The 19,384-nt window shown below is 40.7% G+C and overlaps 1 protein-coding gene across 13 annotated transcripts in view; it reads right to left on the minus strand.

The window, feature by feature from the left end:
* Window positions 1-207: 207 nt before the first annotated feature.
* The window catches only part of KIAA0753 (KIAA0753 ortholog), a 62,313-nt gene continuing 43,136 nt past the window's right edge, over window positions 208-19,384 (minus strand). For 11 of the 13 annotated variants that reach the window (XM_003810137.4, XM_008962501.5, XM_008962500.4 and 8 more), the window contains 5 exons: window positions 17,936-18,121; window positions 16,747-16,828; window positions 12,340-12,460; window positions 11,609-11,833; window positions 208-1,748 (listed from right to left, as the gene is read on the minus strand). In XM_003810137.4, the coding sequence (XP_003810185.3) occupies window positions 1,631-1,748; window positions 11,609-11,833; window positions 12,340-12,460; window positions 16,747-16,828; window positions 17,936-18,121 (732 nt within the window). In that variant the 3' untranslated portion in view covers window positions 208-1,630. Of the gene's footprint in view, window positions 1,749-9,011; window positions 9,134-11,608; window positions 11,834-12,339; window positions 12,461-16,746; window positions 16,829-17,935; window positions 18,122-19,384 lie in introns of those variants that run through there. The other 2 variants (XM_055101394.2, XM_034941390.3) reach the window with 2 other exon arrangements.

Genomic DNA, 19,384 nt, shown 5'->3' on the forward strand with positions numbered 1-19,384 from the left:
CATGGCAAGCACGGAGAGCAATGCTCTAGTAGGTGCTCAATAAATGTTAGCTTTTATTGTCATTAATTTTTTTCTCAGGGGGAAGGGGTGGCAAATAATCCACTATAGTCATATCACATATAAAAGTATTCTCAGTGGTTTCTGTAAATCGCATTTCACTTTGCCTGTGGGAAAAAAAGGAGATGTAAATTATTTCAAATAGGCACATACTTTAAAATATTGGGTTTATTTTAAAAAATCAGCACAGTACAAACTGCCACACAAATTACTTCATACTAGCAACAACAGGTGCTCCTATTAATTCAAGTGTACACATTTAACTCCCCAGGTTAAACACCTTGTAATTTACCTTGAAGCTCTTTACATTCTGAAGTTATATAAAATTAAGCAGGAAAACATTAACATTAAATGAAAATCAATTTTGCACAAATAAGTGTGATCAAGCAGCTTAAATCACCTGAAATTCTTGTACTTCAGAGAAAAATCCCAGATGACAGCACTGGACAGGTTATAAAGAGTTCCCTTATTCCCTGGGGGCGTCTCAGGCATTCTTTCTGCATGTTTCCTTCACTGAGCCTCAGGCTACGAATTGAGAGAAAGTCTTTCCAGGCAGTGGCCTGATTCTTACGCACATTCCGTTTCTTTTTCTGAATTCAGAGTTTCTGAAAACACAGGCTTTTCTCTTGGAAAACATGATCTGTAAGATGTTGGAGGACCAGGCTATGATGGTTCTTAAGTTTCTTCCTTTCTCTGGGGAGACACAGAGGTCTTCGCGCCATCCATCTGTTCCCTACTCCCACTTGGGGTTCCTTTGTGGTATGAAACAGAGACACTTCTGACCTCATCGGAGACACAGCGAGGTCTGTACCTTCACCCAGGCACAGGAGAAGGCCTGGTCCTCTCCTGATTCCTCAAACTTCCTCTGAATCCAGAGAAAGTTTTTTATACCAGATTGTGTCAACGCACAGCAATAAAATATGCTGAGGAACTAAAAATGTGAAAATCACCTAGGAATGGAACGTTGAAGAAATGCGTGTCTATTATTGTGCACTGACAGCCAGGGGGTTCCTGTTTGGAATAAACTGCAGCAGAGGAGAGGTTTGGCAGCACAGCCAGACTGTGCTCTCCCTGAGTCTACAGCCTAGTAGGGCCAGAGGTCCCGACAGGAAATTGCCAAAGATGCAAAACAGGGGCCCCGCGATGGGACCAGCTAGTAGCCGCACTTGTGTTGGTATCAATGCCAGCAAGGGTTCAACAGCAACCTGAATCCTTGTGTGAAATATACGTATCGATTATCTTTCAAAACATTTTCATCACCAAACTGAGCCAGAGGAATGAACATGGTATTTCAATAGGAAAAGTACACATTCTGAAAATATTGCCATAATCAAGTTGTGTTGCCTGGGCACTGATAAGTGTGATACATTGCATCATACATTTCCAGAACCATTGCCATGACAAAAGAAAATGCCAAGTGAGGATGACCTCCCCAGCACTGCCTTCCTTTCAGTGGGCAGCACCTTCTGGGCCCGGATGGACAGCTGAGGATGAAAATTTCCTGTGGTCCAAAACAAAGGGTGGTGCCATCCCTTCTCCAGTGTGACACAACGGGCCTCGCCTCAGAGAGCCTTTATGTAGCAGCCTCTAAGAATTCTGAGGTGAACACAGCTTCTGCATAATCTTCGCACATATCCTGAAGTTCAGCAGCCACAGCACCCAGAGCTTCATCTACCAGCTCTTCTGAAAAGCTGGAAGACAAACAACACAACTAAAGGTATGTACAAGGCCAGGCGTGGTGGCTCACACCTGTCATCCCAGCACTTTGGGAGGCCAAGACGGGCAGATCACCTGAGGTCAGGAGTTTGAGACCAGCCTGGCCAACATGGTGAAACCCCGTCTCTACTAAAAATACATAAAATTAGCCGGGCGTGGTGGCATGCACACCTGTAAACCCTGTTACTCAGGAGGCTGAGGCAGGAGAATCGCTTGAACCTGGGAGGTGGAGATTGCAGTGAGCAGAGATCACACCACTGCACTCCAGCCTGGGCAACAGAGCAAGATTCCGTCTCAAAATAAATAAAATAAAATAAAGGTATGTACAGCCATATATGGGAGCCATTCTTTTACTCAGCTGTGGAAATTAACAAGTCAATTCTGAAATCTAAATGGAAATTCAGAAGGCCAAGAACAGCCAAGATACTTTTTTTTTTTTTTTTTTGAGACGGAGTCTCGCTCTGTTGCCCAGGCTGGAGTGCAGTGGCACCATCTCGGCTCACTGCAAGCTCCGCCTCCCGGGTTCACACCATTCTCCTGCCTCAGCCTCCTGAGTAGGTGGGACTACAGGAGCCCGCCACCACGCCCGGCTAATTTTTTGTATTTTTTTAGTGGAGATGGGGTTTCACCATGTTAGCCAGGATGGTCTCAATCTCCTAACCTCATGATCCGCCTGCCTTGGCCTCCCAAAGTGCTGGGATTACAGGCATGAGCCACTGTGCCCGGCCAAGATACTTTTGAAGAAGAAAAACAAGGTGAGAGGCCCTGCTCTCCTAGACAGAAGGATGGTGGTGCTTAGATCCCAAAGTCCTGCTAGAGGGACAGGCCTAAAACATACACAGGATGGACTTCATCCTCAATGTGTTTGAAACTAGAGGCGACCAGAAACTAACCAGCTGCAACCTAGCCCCACCTCTAACAGCTGCCTGACTGGCTGACGGAGGAAGGGGTGTGCCTTCTCTGTAGGAGACGGGGGAGGACACTAGGGGACTCTGCACGGGTGCTCCTCTGTACAGACACACACACACACACACACCTTCATTTTCTGAACGGCACAAGCTTCATATCTCCCAAGTAGCCCTACAAACAAGGACATTCTCTTAAATAACTATGGTACAATTATAACAATTATAAAATTAACATTGATACAAAACTATTATCTATTCTACAGGCCTATCTATCTACAGGCCTTATTCAAATTTTGCCAACCATCCTAATAATTTCCTTCAAAAGAAATTTTTTGCTAGTCCAAGATTCCAGTCTGGGATTCCATGTTGCATTTTGTTGTCACAGCTCTTTAGTCTACTGTAATCTAAAATAGTTCTTCAGTCTTTCTTTGCCTCTCATGACCTTAACATTTTTTAAAGAATAAAAGCCTTTTTTTTGGGGGGTGGGGAGAATATCCCTCAATTTGGGTTTTTTCCTTAAGATCAGATTCAGGACATACGTTTTTGAAAGAGATGCCACAGAAGGATAGTGTGTCCCTTCAGTGCACCATGATATCTATTTGATATCCGTTAATGATGTCAGTTAATTTTGCATCACTGGGTTACGGTGATGTCTGCCAGGTTTCTCCCTTGTAAAGTTACTGTTTTCCCCTTTGTAATTAATAGGTATAGTGGAGGGAGATACTTTGAGACTATGTAAACTCCTGTTTCTCATGAAATTCACCTAAATCAATTATTACAGGGTTGCCAAACACGGATTTTCTACTTCCGTCACTTCTTCTCCATTTAATAGCTGGCATTCTACTGTAATGAAAGCTTTCCCTTGTCCTTTACTTATGTATTCATTCCTATCAGTTTGGCCTTATAGAGTCTTATTTTATTGTATAGTTTGTAATCCATTACTATTATTATGTATTTTGATGCTTGAAAATGTCCTGGATTTGGCCCGTAGGCGCCTCTTGGGAACTCCTGTGAACTCTCGACATGTCCCCATCTTTCTTTGAGCACTTCCTTTCTAGCACAGTATGTCTGAGGCTTATCTTACATTTTTCCAGCCCCAGGCTTATAGTCAGCCATTCTTCCAAGAAGCCCTCGTGCCTCTTCATCTGGTGTCTCTTCACGGAGAATGGTATTTAGAAACCAAGATGTGGGTACCGGGTGTGCTCACTGCTACTGGCATCTCTGCTTCTGGGCCTTCTCAGCAGACAAACTAAGAAACACCCTGTATTTATTTCTACGTCTATAAAAAACCATATATTCATCCCAGCCTTCCCCTAGAAACCTTGCTCCCATTATTCACAATGTACTTACTTATTTGACCAATCCTAAAATATAGAGAAAATAGTTTTCAACTGTTAACCCATGCCACTGTATAAAAGAAACCTACAAACTAGAATCCAGTTATGTGTTTACAGTTCTTTTTGTCTTTAGCCAGAGGTAAAGAGTCAACATACTGTGTTCAAAAGTTATTTAGGCTTCATGCCATTAATGTGATTATATTATTTATTTGAAATACAGTTAGGTTCATGTTTCTGTTTGTATTCGACTTAAGGCCCCCGCCCCATCCCTGTTGACTAAGGGGATGTATAAGAAACATTAACATGGTTTCAAAAGTCAGAGTTACACAAAAATGGTAAATGCAGATAAGTTTCACTCCCTCTCTCCTATTCCTTCTACCCCATTCCCACCCAGTTTTTGTTTTTTCGCTAATCTGACAAATCTTTTGTCTTTTAATTGGCATGTAAGGTCCTTTTTCATTTAATGTTATTCTGATATATTTGAGTTTATGCTTCTAAAATAATAGGTATTTTCTATATTTGTCTCTTTGTTCTCTCTTCTTTCTTGGTTTCCTTTAGATTTTGTAATTTTTAAACTACATTTGCTCTTCTCTATTGACTTGGACATTACACACACTTTTATGATTCTTTAAGTGGCCACCCTGGATTACAACAAGTATCCATGACTTGACATCTAACATTAATTGATATTCTTACCTTTTTTCCCATACAATGCAAGAACCTTAGAATACGAACTCTATTCCCTTCCTGACTTATATTCTTACATGCTATTGTTACTGTATATTTTAAACGTGTGAGTACACATACACACGCATCCATAAAACATCAGTATTGTTTCATACAGCCAATATTCACTTTAACCTACCTATTTACCTATTTTTAAAATTCATGCCTCCCTATATTTCTGACCTTCCATCTGTGACTGTTTTCTTTCTTCCCCCAAAATACCCTTTTTAATATTTCCTACAGTGAAGGTCTACTGCTAATTCAGCTTTGTTAGGAAACTCTTTTCTCACCTTGCCTTTTGATGTATCTTTCACTGGGCTTAGAACTCTAGACTGGTGGTTCTTTTCATTTGGAATTTTAAAAGATGCCAGGTCTTCCAGTTTCCACTGTTTTTGTTTATCTTGATTTTTCTTCCTCCAGCCGATTTTAAGATTTTCTCTATCTGTGATTTTTCAGCAATATTAAGTATGGATTTCTTTTTATTTCCCTTGCTTGGGGTTTTTGGAGCTTCTTGAATCTACGGCTTGATGTCTTTTGCTACTCTGGGGAAGTGATGGCCATTATCTCTTGGGATGTTGTTTGTGACTCGTTTTCTCTCTCTCCTGACCTGAGATTCCAACAACACGTTAGACCTTCTTACCTCCTCTATGTCCCTTTCCCTCTCTTCTTCACTTTTCGTTTTTGTGTGTCTCCAGGAATCACTCTGGATATTTCCTTCTGTCCTATGTTCCAAGTCTCTAATTTTTTCTTCTGTTGTGTCTAATTTGCTATTGAGCCCAACCAATGAATTCTTCATTTCAGAAACTTTATCTTTCATTCTAGAATGTCCATTTGGATTTTGTTTAGTTCCCAGTTCTATGCCAAAGTTCTAATTCATGTCTTTTATTTCTATGAACGCACTAGGCACAGTTATTTTAATGTCTGTGTCTGATAGCTCTAATGTTTGTATCTGCCGTAGGTCTGTTCTTGGTATTGTCTTGTCTCTCTGTTGCCTGGTTATTTTTCACCATATACTAGACAATGTATTCAACAGTCGTAGAAATAAATTGATTCCTAAGATGATGTTATCTTCCTCCAGAGAAAATTTATGTTTTCTAATGCATGGTGCCTGTGGGGCAGTAACAATCTAGAATCACCTCAATCCAATCTGAGATAATTTGGAGCTGAGTAGAGTCCCTGAGAAGGCCTATTTACATGCAGGTCACCTGTACTTCCAGAGTGCAATCTTTTAGGAGCTCAATTAAAAGTAGGAAAGTTCACCAGGACAATTCCCCCACTTTAGCAACCCGTGAATTCCAACCTCTGTCCTCTGATTCCAGCCTCTGTCCTCTGTTCTGAAAAGGCTGTCAGAAGTGCTGCTCATCTCCCTACAAACTGACTATCCAGTGCTCAACAAAGGGCTAACCTCCCCAGGGCTCTGTCTTCTCCAGGACCCTGGCCCAGTTATTCTTCATTACCTAGTTAACTTCTTGATGCCTTCAAGAATATAGGTTTTATTTTTAATACAGCTTTTCTATTAACAGTTATCCTCAGTGGGAGAGGTGGTCCAGATTACCAAGTGCGTCATCACTAGAAGCAGAAGTGATTACCTCGTTTTTATGTTTGCTTCACTTTCTATATTCCTATCACTAATTTATACCCAAACTGTGAGAGAAATACAAGGGTACTTCTGCTACATTCCAACACATTAGGTACTGTATCTGTTTTTCTTCTTCTTCCTTCTTTAATCTTCCCCGTTCTGCATTTCCCCTTGTGGAACCATCCCCGCTGGAGTGCTCTTTCCCACTACTCTAATCTGGATTAGTTCTTTTCTATGCTCACTGAAAAATCTTGTCCTGGAAAGGTTTTTGCCATTCTTCTGGAAGTTCCACGGTAGAGTCTAAGTTTACTAAAACTCAAGTCTTCCTCTTTATGTACATCTTGCATTGGTAATTTAGATCTTCCAGTAGCATGTGAACTAAATTTTTAAACACTTTGCCCACCTGAAAATGTGTTTTTGTTTGGAGTGCAGTGGTGCCATCTCAGCTCACTGCAGCCTTGATTTCCTGGGCTCAAGCAATCCTCCCACCTCAGCCTCCTGAGTAACTGGGACTACAGGCATGTACCACCATGCCCAGCTAATTTTTCGTTTTTTGTAGAGAAGTCTCACCTTGGGCTGGTATCAAACTCCTGGGCTCAAGCAATCCTCCCGCCTCAGCCTCTCAAAGTGCTGGGATTAGATGTGAGCCACCATACCCGGCCCTAAAAATGTTTCTATTCTATCTGCCCTTATCTTTAATTGATAATTTATCTGAGCACATAATTCTAGGTTAAATTTTGGAAGTAGGCTCTAATATCTTCTAGCTTCTGGTGTTGTTATTAAAAACAATATGCCATTCTCATTTCTGATTATTTGAATGTGTACAGTTTTTACCCTCTGGAATCTTTTGTCATCTTTCTTTTCCTTATATTGAGATGCTCAAATTTCCTTTTCATAATGATGTGCCATGGTGTGTTCTGTTCTATTCATTTATTCCTTCACTCACTCACTCACTGACTCACAAGTAGACAACTGATGAACCCTTTCAATCTAAAGACTAACAGTCTTCTGGGAAATTTTCTTATAGCATTTCTCTGATAATTTCCCATTGCTCCTTTTTCCTTTTTCCCACATTCTGGAACTCCAGTGATTCAGATGTTGAATCTCCTAGAACGGCTTCTAATTTTAAAAATATTTTCTTCTCTATTATCTAGCTTCTTGTCTTTTTATTCTACTGCCTGAGACATTTGACATTTTCTTTGGATCCTTCCAGTGAGTTTACTTGAGCCATCATGTTTTTAATTTCTAAGAACTTTCTTTTCATTCCCTGGAAGTTCCTTTTTTATAGTATCTTGTTCTTGTTTCATGATATAACAGTTTCACTTAGCTCTCTGAGAATATTAATTCTAGTCTGTTTTTAATGTTTTATTCTTCTCACTGTATTGTCTGCTTTGCTTCCTCAGAGTGCTTATCTGATATAATAGCCTATGTATCTTTTATCAAATATCTGGTCATCTCAGCTGTCCGCTCATTTTCAAAAATAAGAATGTCAACCAAGCCTCCTATTTCCTGACTCATTTATTGATACAGTTTGTATATTTGTTCCCACTCAAATCTCATGATGAACTGTAATCCCCACTGCTGGAGGTGGGGCCTGGTGGGAAGTGTTTGGATCACGAGAGAGGATCCCTCATGCTTTGATGCTGTCTTCATGATAGTGAGTTCTCATGAGATCTGGTCATTTAAAAGTGTGTGGCATTCTCCCCCACCCCTTGCTTGCTCCTTCTTTTGCTATGTGATGTGACTGTTCCCCACTTTGTCTTCTGCCATGACGGTACATTTCCTGAGGTGTCCCGAGAAGCCAAGCATATGCCAGCACCATGCTTCCTGTAAAGCCTGCAGAACTGTGAGCTAATGAAACCTCTTTTCGTTATAAATTACCCAGTCTCGGGTATTTATAGCAATGCAAGAATGGCCCAATACACCTACATCCATGCATTCATAAGCATCTGATGCTTCTAATTCCTGAGTCTCAACCAATGTTCTTTACAGATAAACTTGGTTCTTGCCTTCATCCTCATTAGGCACTTAGCTTTCTCTAGCCTGCTAAGTCAGTCACCATTGTCTAACTGCTTTATGGCTTCCAAATTTTTATTGATATTTCTTGTTTGCTGTCATTGATGGTTTCATGTGTTTTATTCATTCTTGTAGTGACATATAGTAGGATAGAGATATAGGAAGTAAAGAGAAACATATACATTCATCTGTCCTTTTCAACCAGAATTCACTTGATTGTTTTTCAAGCCAGGAATTCTTAAGAGTTTGCTTTCAATAAGAGCACTGTCACCTTAAGCCTTTCCTTTCATATCACTCTTTTATTTGCATTCAGTTTATATCACCTGCTCAAGCTAATTGCTGGAACAGTGCTTTTCTTCAGGTATAAAGAGGAATAAAGACATTAAAAGAAAGGAAAAAACTCAGCTTTCTCCTTACCCACGAGGCTTTAGATGAAGTCAACTGTCTTTGGATGCTTTTTAAAGATCTGATCAATATAACTCTCATCTTTGGAATATTCAAATCATAAACTAAAAAAGAAGAGATAGTGGCTCATGCCTGTAATCCCAGCACTTTGAGAGGCTGAGGCGGGTGGATCACCTGAGGTCATGAGTTCGAGACCAGCCTGGCCAACATGGTGAAACCCTGTCTTTACTAAAAACACAAAAATTAGCCAGGTGTAGTAGCCAGTACCTGTAATCCTAGCTACTCAGGAGGCTGAGGCAGGACAATCACTTGAACCCAGGAGGCGGAGGTTGCAGTGAGCCGAGATTGTACCACTGCACTCCAGTCTGGATGACAGAGTGAGACTCCATCTAAAATAAAATAAAATAATAAAAAAAGAAGAGATAAAAATGAAACAGAGCTAGACTGTTCATATGCACTGTCACTTGGGGTCAAAGAACAGCAGAGGAAAATATTGTAAAAATCCAGGCATATTTTAATAGCTCTGTCCTCTACATTTTAACCTGTTATTCTTTATAGGCTGAGAGATTTTCCCTACATCCACCTAACAACTGTGAACAAAATGTGTCATTTGATCAGGTGGTAAGAACACACAGGGAACAGTCTATCTTCCTTGGCTTGCTTTTGGGTTTCCCAATATCCTGGGGTTAGCCTAAGCAAGCCAGACAGGTTACAAGAAAACGAGTACATATGCTACAGGAGCGTGTGTTAACAAAAGGAAGCAAGTCGCGTTTACTTCTTCTCTTCTCCCAGATAATCCTTCAGAAAACATGTGAAGACAAATTTGTGTCTCTACCAGAACAAAGCATCTTATATACTTTGAAGGGTACTATCATATATACCAAAGAAAAGTCTCAGGACTTCAGGGTCAACCTGAGGGCTTAAACACGAGTGATTATCCCTGATCCCACCCAAAATCCCACTTAAATACAAGGAAATAAATAAACAAATACATAAATCTACAAAAAGAGACACACGTGGGTGAGAAATGCCCAAGATTTTCAGAAGATAAACGCACACAGAAGAATCATAACTGATTTAGCAGCATAGAGGGAGCTGAAACCTAAGAGTCTGTAAGTGGGGGTGGGAGGGATGCCAGGCAAAAACAAGCTGATTTGTCCTATAAAACATCGTGAAGGCTCAGGAAGTTAAGAGTGCTGAGAATCATGAAGGCAGAGTGCAGTATGGGGTAGAAAATGAGGAGACTGGCTGAAAATTTGCAGAACAAGCTGTTGGACTGACACACTCCACCCCTATTCGCAGCTAAGTGACAATCCCTTCCTCACCCCCACAAAAGAAGGAAGGTATATTCTTTGGAAAAAATTAACCAGTAATTTTAAATTCAGCCAAGTAATCAATCAAGTATGAAGGAAGACACTTTCACACTTGTAAGTTTCAAGAAATTTCCTCCAATACACAAAACAGGATATGCGCCATCAAAATAAGAGTGTAAACCAAGAAAGCGGAAGACAAGGGCATCAGAAAACAGGGAATCTATTACAAGGAGACGTAACCTAACAGGAAGGGTGATGAGGAAGGGAAGCCCCAGGATGAAAACCATCCAGTAGATCTGGAGAGCAGCCGCCTGGACTCAGGTAGGAGGAAAAGGGGTCTCAGGAGAAAAAGTAAGGGTGGGGCCGATCACAGAGATTAACTGATACTTTTGATCCAGACAAAAATTATATTATTAAGAGGCTGGCTACTGCGTAGGTAAAGTTAACAAATATATAAAATAACTAGCAAATAAAAAGAAATGCAATCATAGTACACTACTACGCTACTATATAAATGTAATTATAGTATACTACTTAGCTCAATGATGAAAAATATCTTGCATGTTTGTAACAAGGTGATAACTTGCGAGGAATTTAAATGTGGGCCCTGTTTAAAAAGAATAGATTTACACCTATCTTTTAATTAAGTATTTGTACATAAAAAAAGGGCTACCCATTCTTCAAAATTTAGTAGCTACAGGATCTTGTTTTGTGACTCCACAAAACTACCTTACCCACATAAAGAAAGAAGGAGAAGGGTTAAAGAAAATGTTGCAAAATCAGAGGCCTGCTACTGATAAAAGCAAATTTGTCCCCACCAAGAACATGCCATGGTCATGGCTGTTTCCTGCCCAGGAATATTTTGTGTTCTCTGATGGGACAACATTAGCATTAACAGCAACAGGAAATCAGCTCTAACTGACTCCTGAGTATTGTACTTCTATTGTTAGGGGCTGAATGTCTGTGTTTCCCCCATATTCATATGTTGAAGCCCTAACCCCCAATGTGGTAGTATCTGTGGTGGGGCCTTTGGGAGATAATTAGGTTTAGATGAGGTCATGAGGGTGGAGGTCCCTCAATGGGATCAGTGCCCTTCTGAGAAGAGGAAGAGACCACAGTTCCCCTTCTCTGTCACTTGAGGACACAGCAAGAAGGTGGCCATCTGCAAGCCAGGAAGAGGGCCTTTGACAGACACTCAATCTGCCATCACCTTGATCTTAGACTCCCCAGCCTCCAGAACTGTGAGAAATACATTCTTGTTTAAGTCACGCAGTCGATGGTATTCTGTGATGACAGCCTGAGCTGACTGGGACCCTCTGCCTAGAAAAAGAAGGCTGCAGAGCACCCCTGTGGATGGCACCGCCTGTGCTGTTTTACGGTTCCCTGTGTCTGAAAATAGAGAGCCTGTCTCCTAGCCCAAGAACAACCACTGAAACTCCAGGGCCCAAAAGCATATGGGATAAGACCTTGGCTAATGCTTTCTCCAGCTTTTTCTAAGTCTAAAATTTCGCAATTTGGTTCCTAAACAGAGGACCGTAACATTTTACTGACCTTTCAGCTATCAGCCACGGGTTGAAGGAGCCTACAGCCTCATGAGATATGATCCGAAGGTACTGCTCAAAACGACTACAGTAGTCACCGATGCTGTGCCGCATACCCGGTGGGACAAAGAGGGGAGCTCGGCCTTCTTTCTGTTGAGAATCTTCGGCTAGGGAGAGAAGAGGGGCCTCTCTTTTCTCTGATCCTTCCTCTGTTCCCACACTTTCATCCAGGGAACTGAGAACAAATAAAAATGATGAGAGCATTCAAGATCATCTGCAAGCAAGACTAAACTGTTAATTTACCCTCATGGTTTGATAGCCAAAGGCTCATCTTGATCTCTCTTTCTCACAATGAACAAAACTGAGCAACCTAACACCATGCATTGCTTCCCCTTTTCACGGAACCAACCCTCAACATGTGGGACTATCTGTCCCTTAGACAACAGCATTCTTAAAGCAAATCGTGCAGTAAATATCACTACAACCCACATGTACTGATGTGATGCTTTCCACATTAAAAAAACAGCTAAATGTTATTGAATACGGAAAAGCTCCTTAAAATGCAACACACTCAATGCCCATCTTGTAAACATGCTATTTACTCAGCCATCTTGGAGTTTGGCAAGATCTTGCTCAAAGGAAGAATTTCTGTCTGTCTTATGGGAACTGAAAGAATTCAAAATCTAATAACATCAAAGGTGACTGACTAGAATGAAATCAGAAAGTGTCTTTGCCACTTACTTGCCATTACAGGGCCTTTCTAACATGATGTTCACGGCTGGATCCTTGCGATCCACTGTCTTCGTGATTCTGATTGGATGAGGAGACAGAGGCTTTTCACTTATTGCTGAGATTTTTTGGTCTAGAAAAGGAGGGTCATAAAATGACTGCATATAAAGAACAGTTGGTGTCCATTTTAGAGCTGTTCTAGTGGCCAAGAACCTGAGAGCAAGTTACATGGACATCTCTTAAGCACGACAGGGTTGGCTAGCAGTGCAATGGGAAAATGCTCATTTTAAATGCAAAGGTGAATTTATATGTTACAAAGAAACCAATGAGGAATACGTTTTAAGAAATAATGAACTCGCTCTGAGGAAGGTTTCTTAAGGAGGTCTATGAAAAGCCCCAGGCTACATGGCTTCCATTAGGACCCAGCCACCCACTCAAGGAGTTTTAAGCAATTGGGTTTTTTAACCTTTAAATGCTTTGATTACTGAAGAAGAAGAAGAAGAAAAAAAAAAAAACACTCACACCTGAACACTTAATTAGTTGATTTAATTTGTCTCTGGGCAATGCTGAAAAAATCTGCATGATGATTGTCAAAACATTAATTTATTAACTATAACTTGCAGGCTTGACAGCTCTTCTGAGTGTCAGATTATTTATAATTTTAAATGTATTTCAAGTGTAGGAGGAAAATTTGTCCTTTTCTTAAGTAGGGAGCATCTATATGTCAAGCGACTTGGCTCACATTTATATGCTTACGATTTCTTGCTGTCAGACAGAAGTACGATATAAGTCAGCTTTTGTAAAACTATTACTGAGAGTGCAATCAAAATTTCAATTGTTCTCAGAGGGGATAACAGACACAGATACTGCACAATGAAAAGATCACTTTAAATTGGGTTTTGTGATGAAATTAAACAAACAGAACAACCAGAAACAGAACTCTTACTACGATTCCATGATTCCAGAATGTGTCCAAAACCTCATTTCAGTTCTTAGTGTCCTAGAGAGCTCCTTTTAAATGCATACCTAGACTCTCGGCAGAGTCACAGATAGTGACTAATAATTTAAATCATCCTTGAAAAAAGAGAACACTAAGTTCTCTGTAAGACTGTCTTCTACATGATGCAACCTAACTTTGTGGCCAGTGGCCAAACCATCAGGGAAACGAATTGCCCTCCAACCTTTACCTTTCCTCTGCTTCCACACAGAAAGATGCTAAAATGCCCAAGGGCTGACTAAACAATGATGAAAAGGGCCCTTGCCGGGCCAGTCCCATTCTAGGCACAGTGAGGAACACACAATGACAAACTCTCTGCTTTCAAAGAATCTGTGGCTTAGTTGAGAGAGATGAGACACCTTCACAAATACCTCGAACACATGGTAGGACATGCCAGAAAGTGCTATGGGTGTTCACAGGCCAGGAAGGGAACTAAATTCCAGTGCAGAGATGCCAGGGAAAGCACAGGCCGAGTAGGATCATTGAGCCTGGCCTTGAAGAACAGCTTGACTGTTATGTGAGAATGAAAATAGAGGCTGGAGGAGGATTGAGGGGAAGAGAGAACAGCAGTAGCAAAGCACAGAGCACTTGAAAACAGAGAGCACACAAAAGCTAACACATTAGTGTTTTGTTTAGATGGCCCATCTTTTGGTGAAAATTTGAGAGGGAGAGTACTTTTTCTAACACGATACCTCCAAGTCCTATTTTACATGATGACACGCGACACAGGCTGCTGTGGTAAACCTTCCATCCCCCATTTCCTTTTGTCTTCATGAGGGTAGTACTCACGGCGCTTACATTCCTTAGAGGTAATGTTTAACCACACTTTACTCTCCTTTTCTAGAGTAAGGCAGTAACCGATAAGCACGAGTCAAACAGAATTTGAGTAACGTTTCCCAGCCAAAGTGATGACAGTAACCTAGCCATTGCAGCCCAAATACATATATATACATTTTGAAAAGCGGAGGAGAAAATCAAAAGTCTTTTCAGTAAATGGAACTAGATCACATGGACATCCATTAGGAAAAAACAAAATGAACCCCAACCTCTACCTCAAATCACAGGCAAACTTTTATGCAAGATGGATCATAGACCTACACATAAAACTAAAACCATAAAGCCTCTAGAAGAAAACAAGAGAATCTCTTCCCACTTAGGAGTAGGTAAAGGTTTCTTAGGCCATAGAAAGCAAAAACCACTCAAGAAAGAATTGATGTTAGACTTTATCAAAATTAAAAATGTCTGTTCATAATAAAACATTTTTGGAAATAAGCAGCTGAGCCCATTTTTTTTCCATGGGAAAAAAAAAATTTGTAAAACCTCTATCTAAGTAGACTGGTGGCTGCCAGGGTGGGAGAAAGAAGAACGGGGAGTGAGGAAAATGTTCCAGAATTAGTTGCACAACTATGTGAATATACTAAAAACGAAAGAATTGTACAGTTTAAAAGGGTGAAATTTAAGTATGTAAATTATCTCCTTAAAATTATTTTAGAAAAACAACAAAACAAAAACATGTATCTGGAAAAGAACTTGTACTCAGAATACATAAAGAAGTTCTATGACTCAAAAAGACAAGCAACCCCCCAAAAAAACTGACAAAAGATTTTGGACGCTTCACAAGGGAAGATATACAAATGCCTAATAATCACCTGAAAAGGGGCCAGGTGACGGGGCTCATGCCTGTAACTCCAGCACTTCGGGAGGCCGGGAGCAGTGGTTCACGCCTGTAATCCCAGCACCTTGGGAGGCCGGGAGCAGTGGTTCACGCCTGTAATCCCAGCACTTCGGGAGGTCGGGCGCAATGGCTCACACCTGGAATCCCAGCACTTCGGGAGGCCGGGTGCAATGGCTCACACCTGGAATCCCAGCACTTCGGGAGGCCGGGCGCAATGGCTCACACCTGGAATCCCAGCACTTCCGGAGGCAGGGCGCAATGGCTCACACCTGGAATCCCAGCACTTTGGGAGGCCGGGCGCAATGGCTCACACCTGGAATCCCAGCACTTCAGGAGGCCGGGCGCAATGGCTCACACCTGGAATCCCAGCACTTCAGGAGGCCAGGCACGATGGCTCACACCTGGAATCCCAGCACTGTGGGAGGCCGAGGTGGGTGGGTCACCTGAAGGCAACATGGCGAAACCCTGGCCAACATGGCGAAACCCTGTCTCTACTACAATTAAAAAATTAGCTGGGCGTGGTGGCACACACCTGTAGTCCCAGCTACTTGAGAGGCTGAGGCAACAAGAATCGCTTGAACTCGGGAGGTAGAGGTTGTGGTGAGCTGAGATTGCACCACTGCACTCCAGCCTGGGGAACAGAGTGAAACTGTGACTCAAAAAATAAAAAAAATCACTTGAAAAGGTTCTAAATATCATTATTCACCTTTACCAGGATGGTTACCACAAAAAAGACTGATGACACCAAATGTTGGCAAGGATGTAGGAAATAGGAGCAAGGCCGCTTTGATAAAGATTTGTCAATTTTTTATGAAGTTAAACACAAACTAATATAATGATCTGGCAAGTTTGCTATTAGGTATTTATCCAAGAGAAAAACTTAAGATATACACACAGATTATACACATGAATATATTCATAGCAGATTTATTCCTAATAGCCCAAAATTTAGGAGCTGAAAGAAACAAGGAATAGATCCTTCCCTGGAGCCTCCAGAATGAACTTGCCAACACCCTGATTTCAGTCCTTTACCACTCACTTCAGATTCTGACCCCCCCCCAGAACTATAGGAGAATAAATTTGTGCTTTAAGCCACCAAATATGTGGCTTAAACTTGTTACAAACTTAAATTTGTTAATAACAGCAAGAGGAAATAAGCAACACAGATTTAATGTATTTATGACATAAATATAGTATTTATAAAACACTATGGTGAATGAAAGAAGTCTAGGCAAAAGAGTACACACCGTATGACTGCATTTATATGAAACTCTAGACAATCAAAGCTAACTCAGAAAGCACAGTGGTTGCCTACGTGGCGGGGCATGAGGGAACTTTCTGAGGTGATATGTTCTATGTCTTGATAGGGGTTTGCATAACAGACATGTATCCAGTTGTCAAAAACCACCAAATAGCACAGTTAGGATCTGTGCATTTTATTATCTGTAAATTTTATCTTGAAAAAAAGAGCCATAAGTAAATATTAAACTCTAGTTGATAATAAGCATGCTGAATATTTAGGGGTAAAGTGTGCTGATATGTGCAACTTTGAAATGCGCAGATAAGATGAACTGATGGATGGATAGAGGGATAAATAGATAGGTGACAAAGCAAAGAGAGTGAAATGTTAATTGTAGAATCTAGAAGGTGAGTATAGCAGTGTTTACTATACAATTTTTTCAATTTTCTGTATGTTTGAAATTCTTCAGAATAAAATGTTAGGGGAAAAACATGGGGAAACACTCACCATTGTTTTCTTCCTGCATCCAAAGTCGAGGATCAGCATATGCGATTTTATTATATCTTTGACGAACAGACTCCTGGTATTTCTTTAAAAAAAAAAGAAAAAAGTTTAATTTATGAGAAAAAATGAGTTTAATTACAAACCAGAACTGGTAAAGATGTAAAAGTTCAGCAGACACAACTGATACGGACGTACTGCCAGACATGGGCATCTGTCAGGCCAGGAAGTAATTAGTTCATGAGACGAAGTCTAAAATAAAATGAAGCAATTAGCATAAAGGCAATCTAGCCCAGCACTGGCCACTAGAAGCTGCTGCAGTGAGGAAATGTTCTATATGTGCCCTGTCCAATACAGTAGCCACTAACTACTGACTCCTTAGAGTGTATTTAATTTTCATTAATTTACAGTTTAATAAGCACCTGCGGCTAGTGGCTACTGTTTTGAGCACCCCAGGCCTAGACAACTATCACCAAGGGGAGATTTCATGACTGGGGTAAACTGCGGATCTTTAAACTTTCAAATCCAAAAAAAAAAAAATTGTTTTCCTTCTAATGTTTCTATCTAGCAGCAAAGCAGAAATTAGATTTAATCATGGTGCAATGAAAAAGAAAACGCTGAATTGAGAGTCAGGAGACCTGGATTCTCGTTCTGGCTCTGCCAGGATTTTTTTGTGACCCTGGCCATGTCACTTACTTCCTTATTGTACCTCATTTTCCTGCACTGAATAATCCAGGGGTTAGGCTGGGTGAAGCAGTATCACAGAAATTGAAGAAGATAAAATTATCTGTGATTTGATAGGATCACACTCCAGCTGGGAAGAGGAGGCAACTGAACAGTACGTACAAGCTGACAGATGCAAAAGCCTACAATTCCATTTGTGGGCCCAGGCCCTGGTCTCAGGGTCTTTGGAATTACACATCAGTGATATCGGGCGATAATAATAATGGTCACTTACTGGATTACATGGCAAGCAGTGCGCTGAATACTCTATGCCTCTTTTTATCCTTAAAACTCCCTACTTATCAGAGGGGTTGACGATACCAAGGTCATACGGTTAGTTGGCAATAGAGCAGGGATTTAAAACTGGGACTGTGTGACTCTAACAGATGAGGCTGCAGAGGCATGAGGAGAAACTGCACTCGGCAGAGGCCAGCCCTCAGCAGCGAACCAGACCCGGAGCCCCAGACCTTACCTCCATCTCTTCCATTCGGCGCATCATGATCTCCAGATCTGGGCTATCCTTGCTGTCCTCAACGGTGGCTAAGGTTTCAGACCCCAAGATCTTAGCATGAGTCACAGCCCAGAGCTCACTGGCAGAATCTTCCAAAAAATCATCAAGCTGACGAATGTTGTTGGATTCAAAATCAACAGCTGCAACCTACAAGATGGGGTGGGGTGGGGAGGAGAGGCATGGGGTGGATTAGGGGTGGGAAGGCGATATAATGAAAACAGAAAAACATAGAAATTATTGTTAATCATAATAAACCAACAGCATACAGATCCAAATGGCAGAGTTTCTATGGTAAAACAAGATTCTCCTAAGTCAGTAAGTATCAAAAGCAATAACATCAGAATGATTTTTGTCACAGTCATTTAAATGATAGCATTAACCAAGTAATACCATTATTGTCCATGCAAATTATCATTATCATCTGTGTTTCCAGTTGGTAGAACAAATATCTTCCTTTTGCTACATTCAGGAGAATGTCCAATATTTTACACGTCACACATTCCAGAGGATGTAACCATTCTCTTTTGGTGCAGTGCTTCTGTGAAAACGTCTGCTCATATGACATCATAAAGTTCAGGATTCTGTCTTTGAAACTCTGTACCTATCATCTGGGAGAGCTCTACTAGCCTTTCTTGACCTGGTATGTTGTACATTCAAAAAGCATTTTCCAGTTTCCAAAGCAATTTTACGTGCTCTGTATTTCTCTTGATTTGAATGTATGTTTATAATCTGCCCTGAAAGAGGCTTTTCCAAAGAATGTTTGCTGGGGGAATTAATTATATCAGGCAATAGGATGAAATATTTCTAGAATTAAATTCTGATTCTGCCCATTCATAAGCCTGCAAATTTGGGCAAGTTTACTTGACCTCTCCGGGCCTCAATCCTCTCATGTGTAATATGGAAATAATCTTGTATTTCAGAGCTGTAGGGATTTCATAAGAGCTTGCACGCTGAGACACTTAGCATAGTGCTCGGCATGAAATAAGACACTCAATGAATGGTTACAGCTACGGCAATTTAAGAAACCTTTAATGAGTCACAGAAGAAAACATGTTAATGGCCAACAAAGATATGAAAAAATGTCCAACTTTCATCAAAAGTTAAAGAAATAAAAAACTGAATAACCAATATAACAAAATTACAAAAAAATCAAGAGACAACCAATAATGCTTGCATGTGTATATTTTCCATCTATAAAGAATGGAACACCAAAAATACTATGTCCCATTAAAAAGGATAAGGAAGGTCTCAATGCAATGATACAGAAAGAGCACAAAAATATATTATAAATAAAGAAGCAGAGTATAGAACAGCATATGGCACCTGCTTGTGGGGAACTTTTCATATACTTCTTCTGAATTATTTAAAATTTTGGCCATGTGTATGTATAACTTTTAATTCTAAAAGAAC

This window comes from Pan paniscus, chromosome 19, assembly GCF_029289425.2.
Source record: "Pan paniscus chromosome 19, NHGRI_mPanPan1-v2.0_pri, whole genome shotgun sequence".
Classification (NCBI taxonomy): Eukaryota; Metazoa; Chordata; class Mammalia; order Primates; family Hominidae; genus Pan; species Pan paniscus.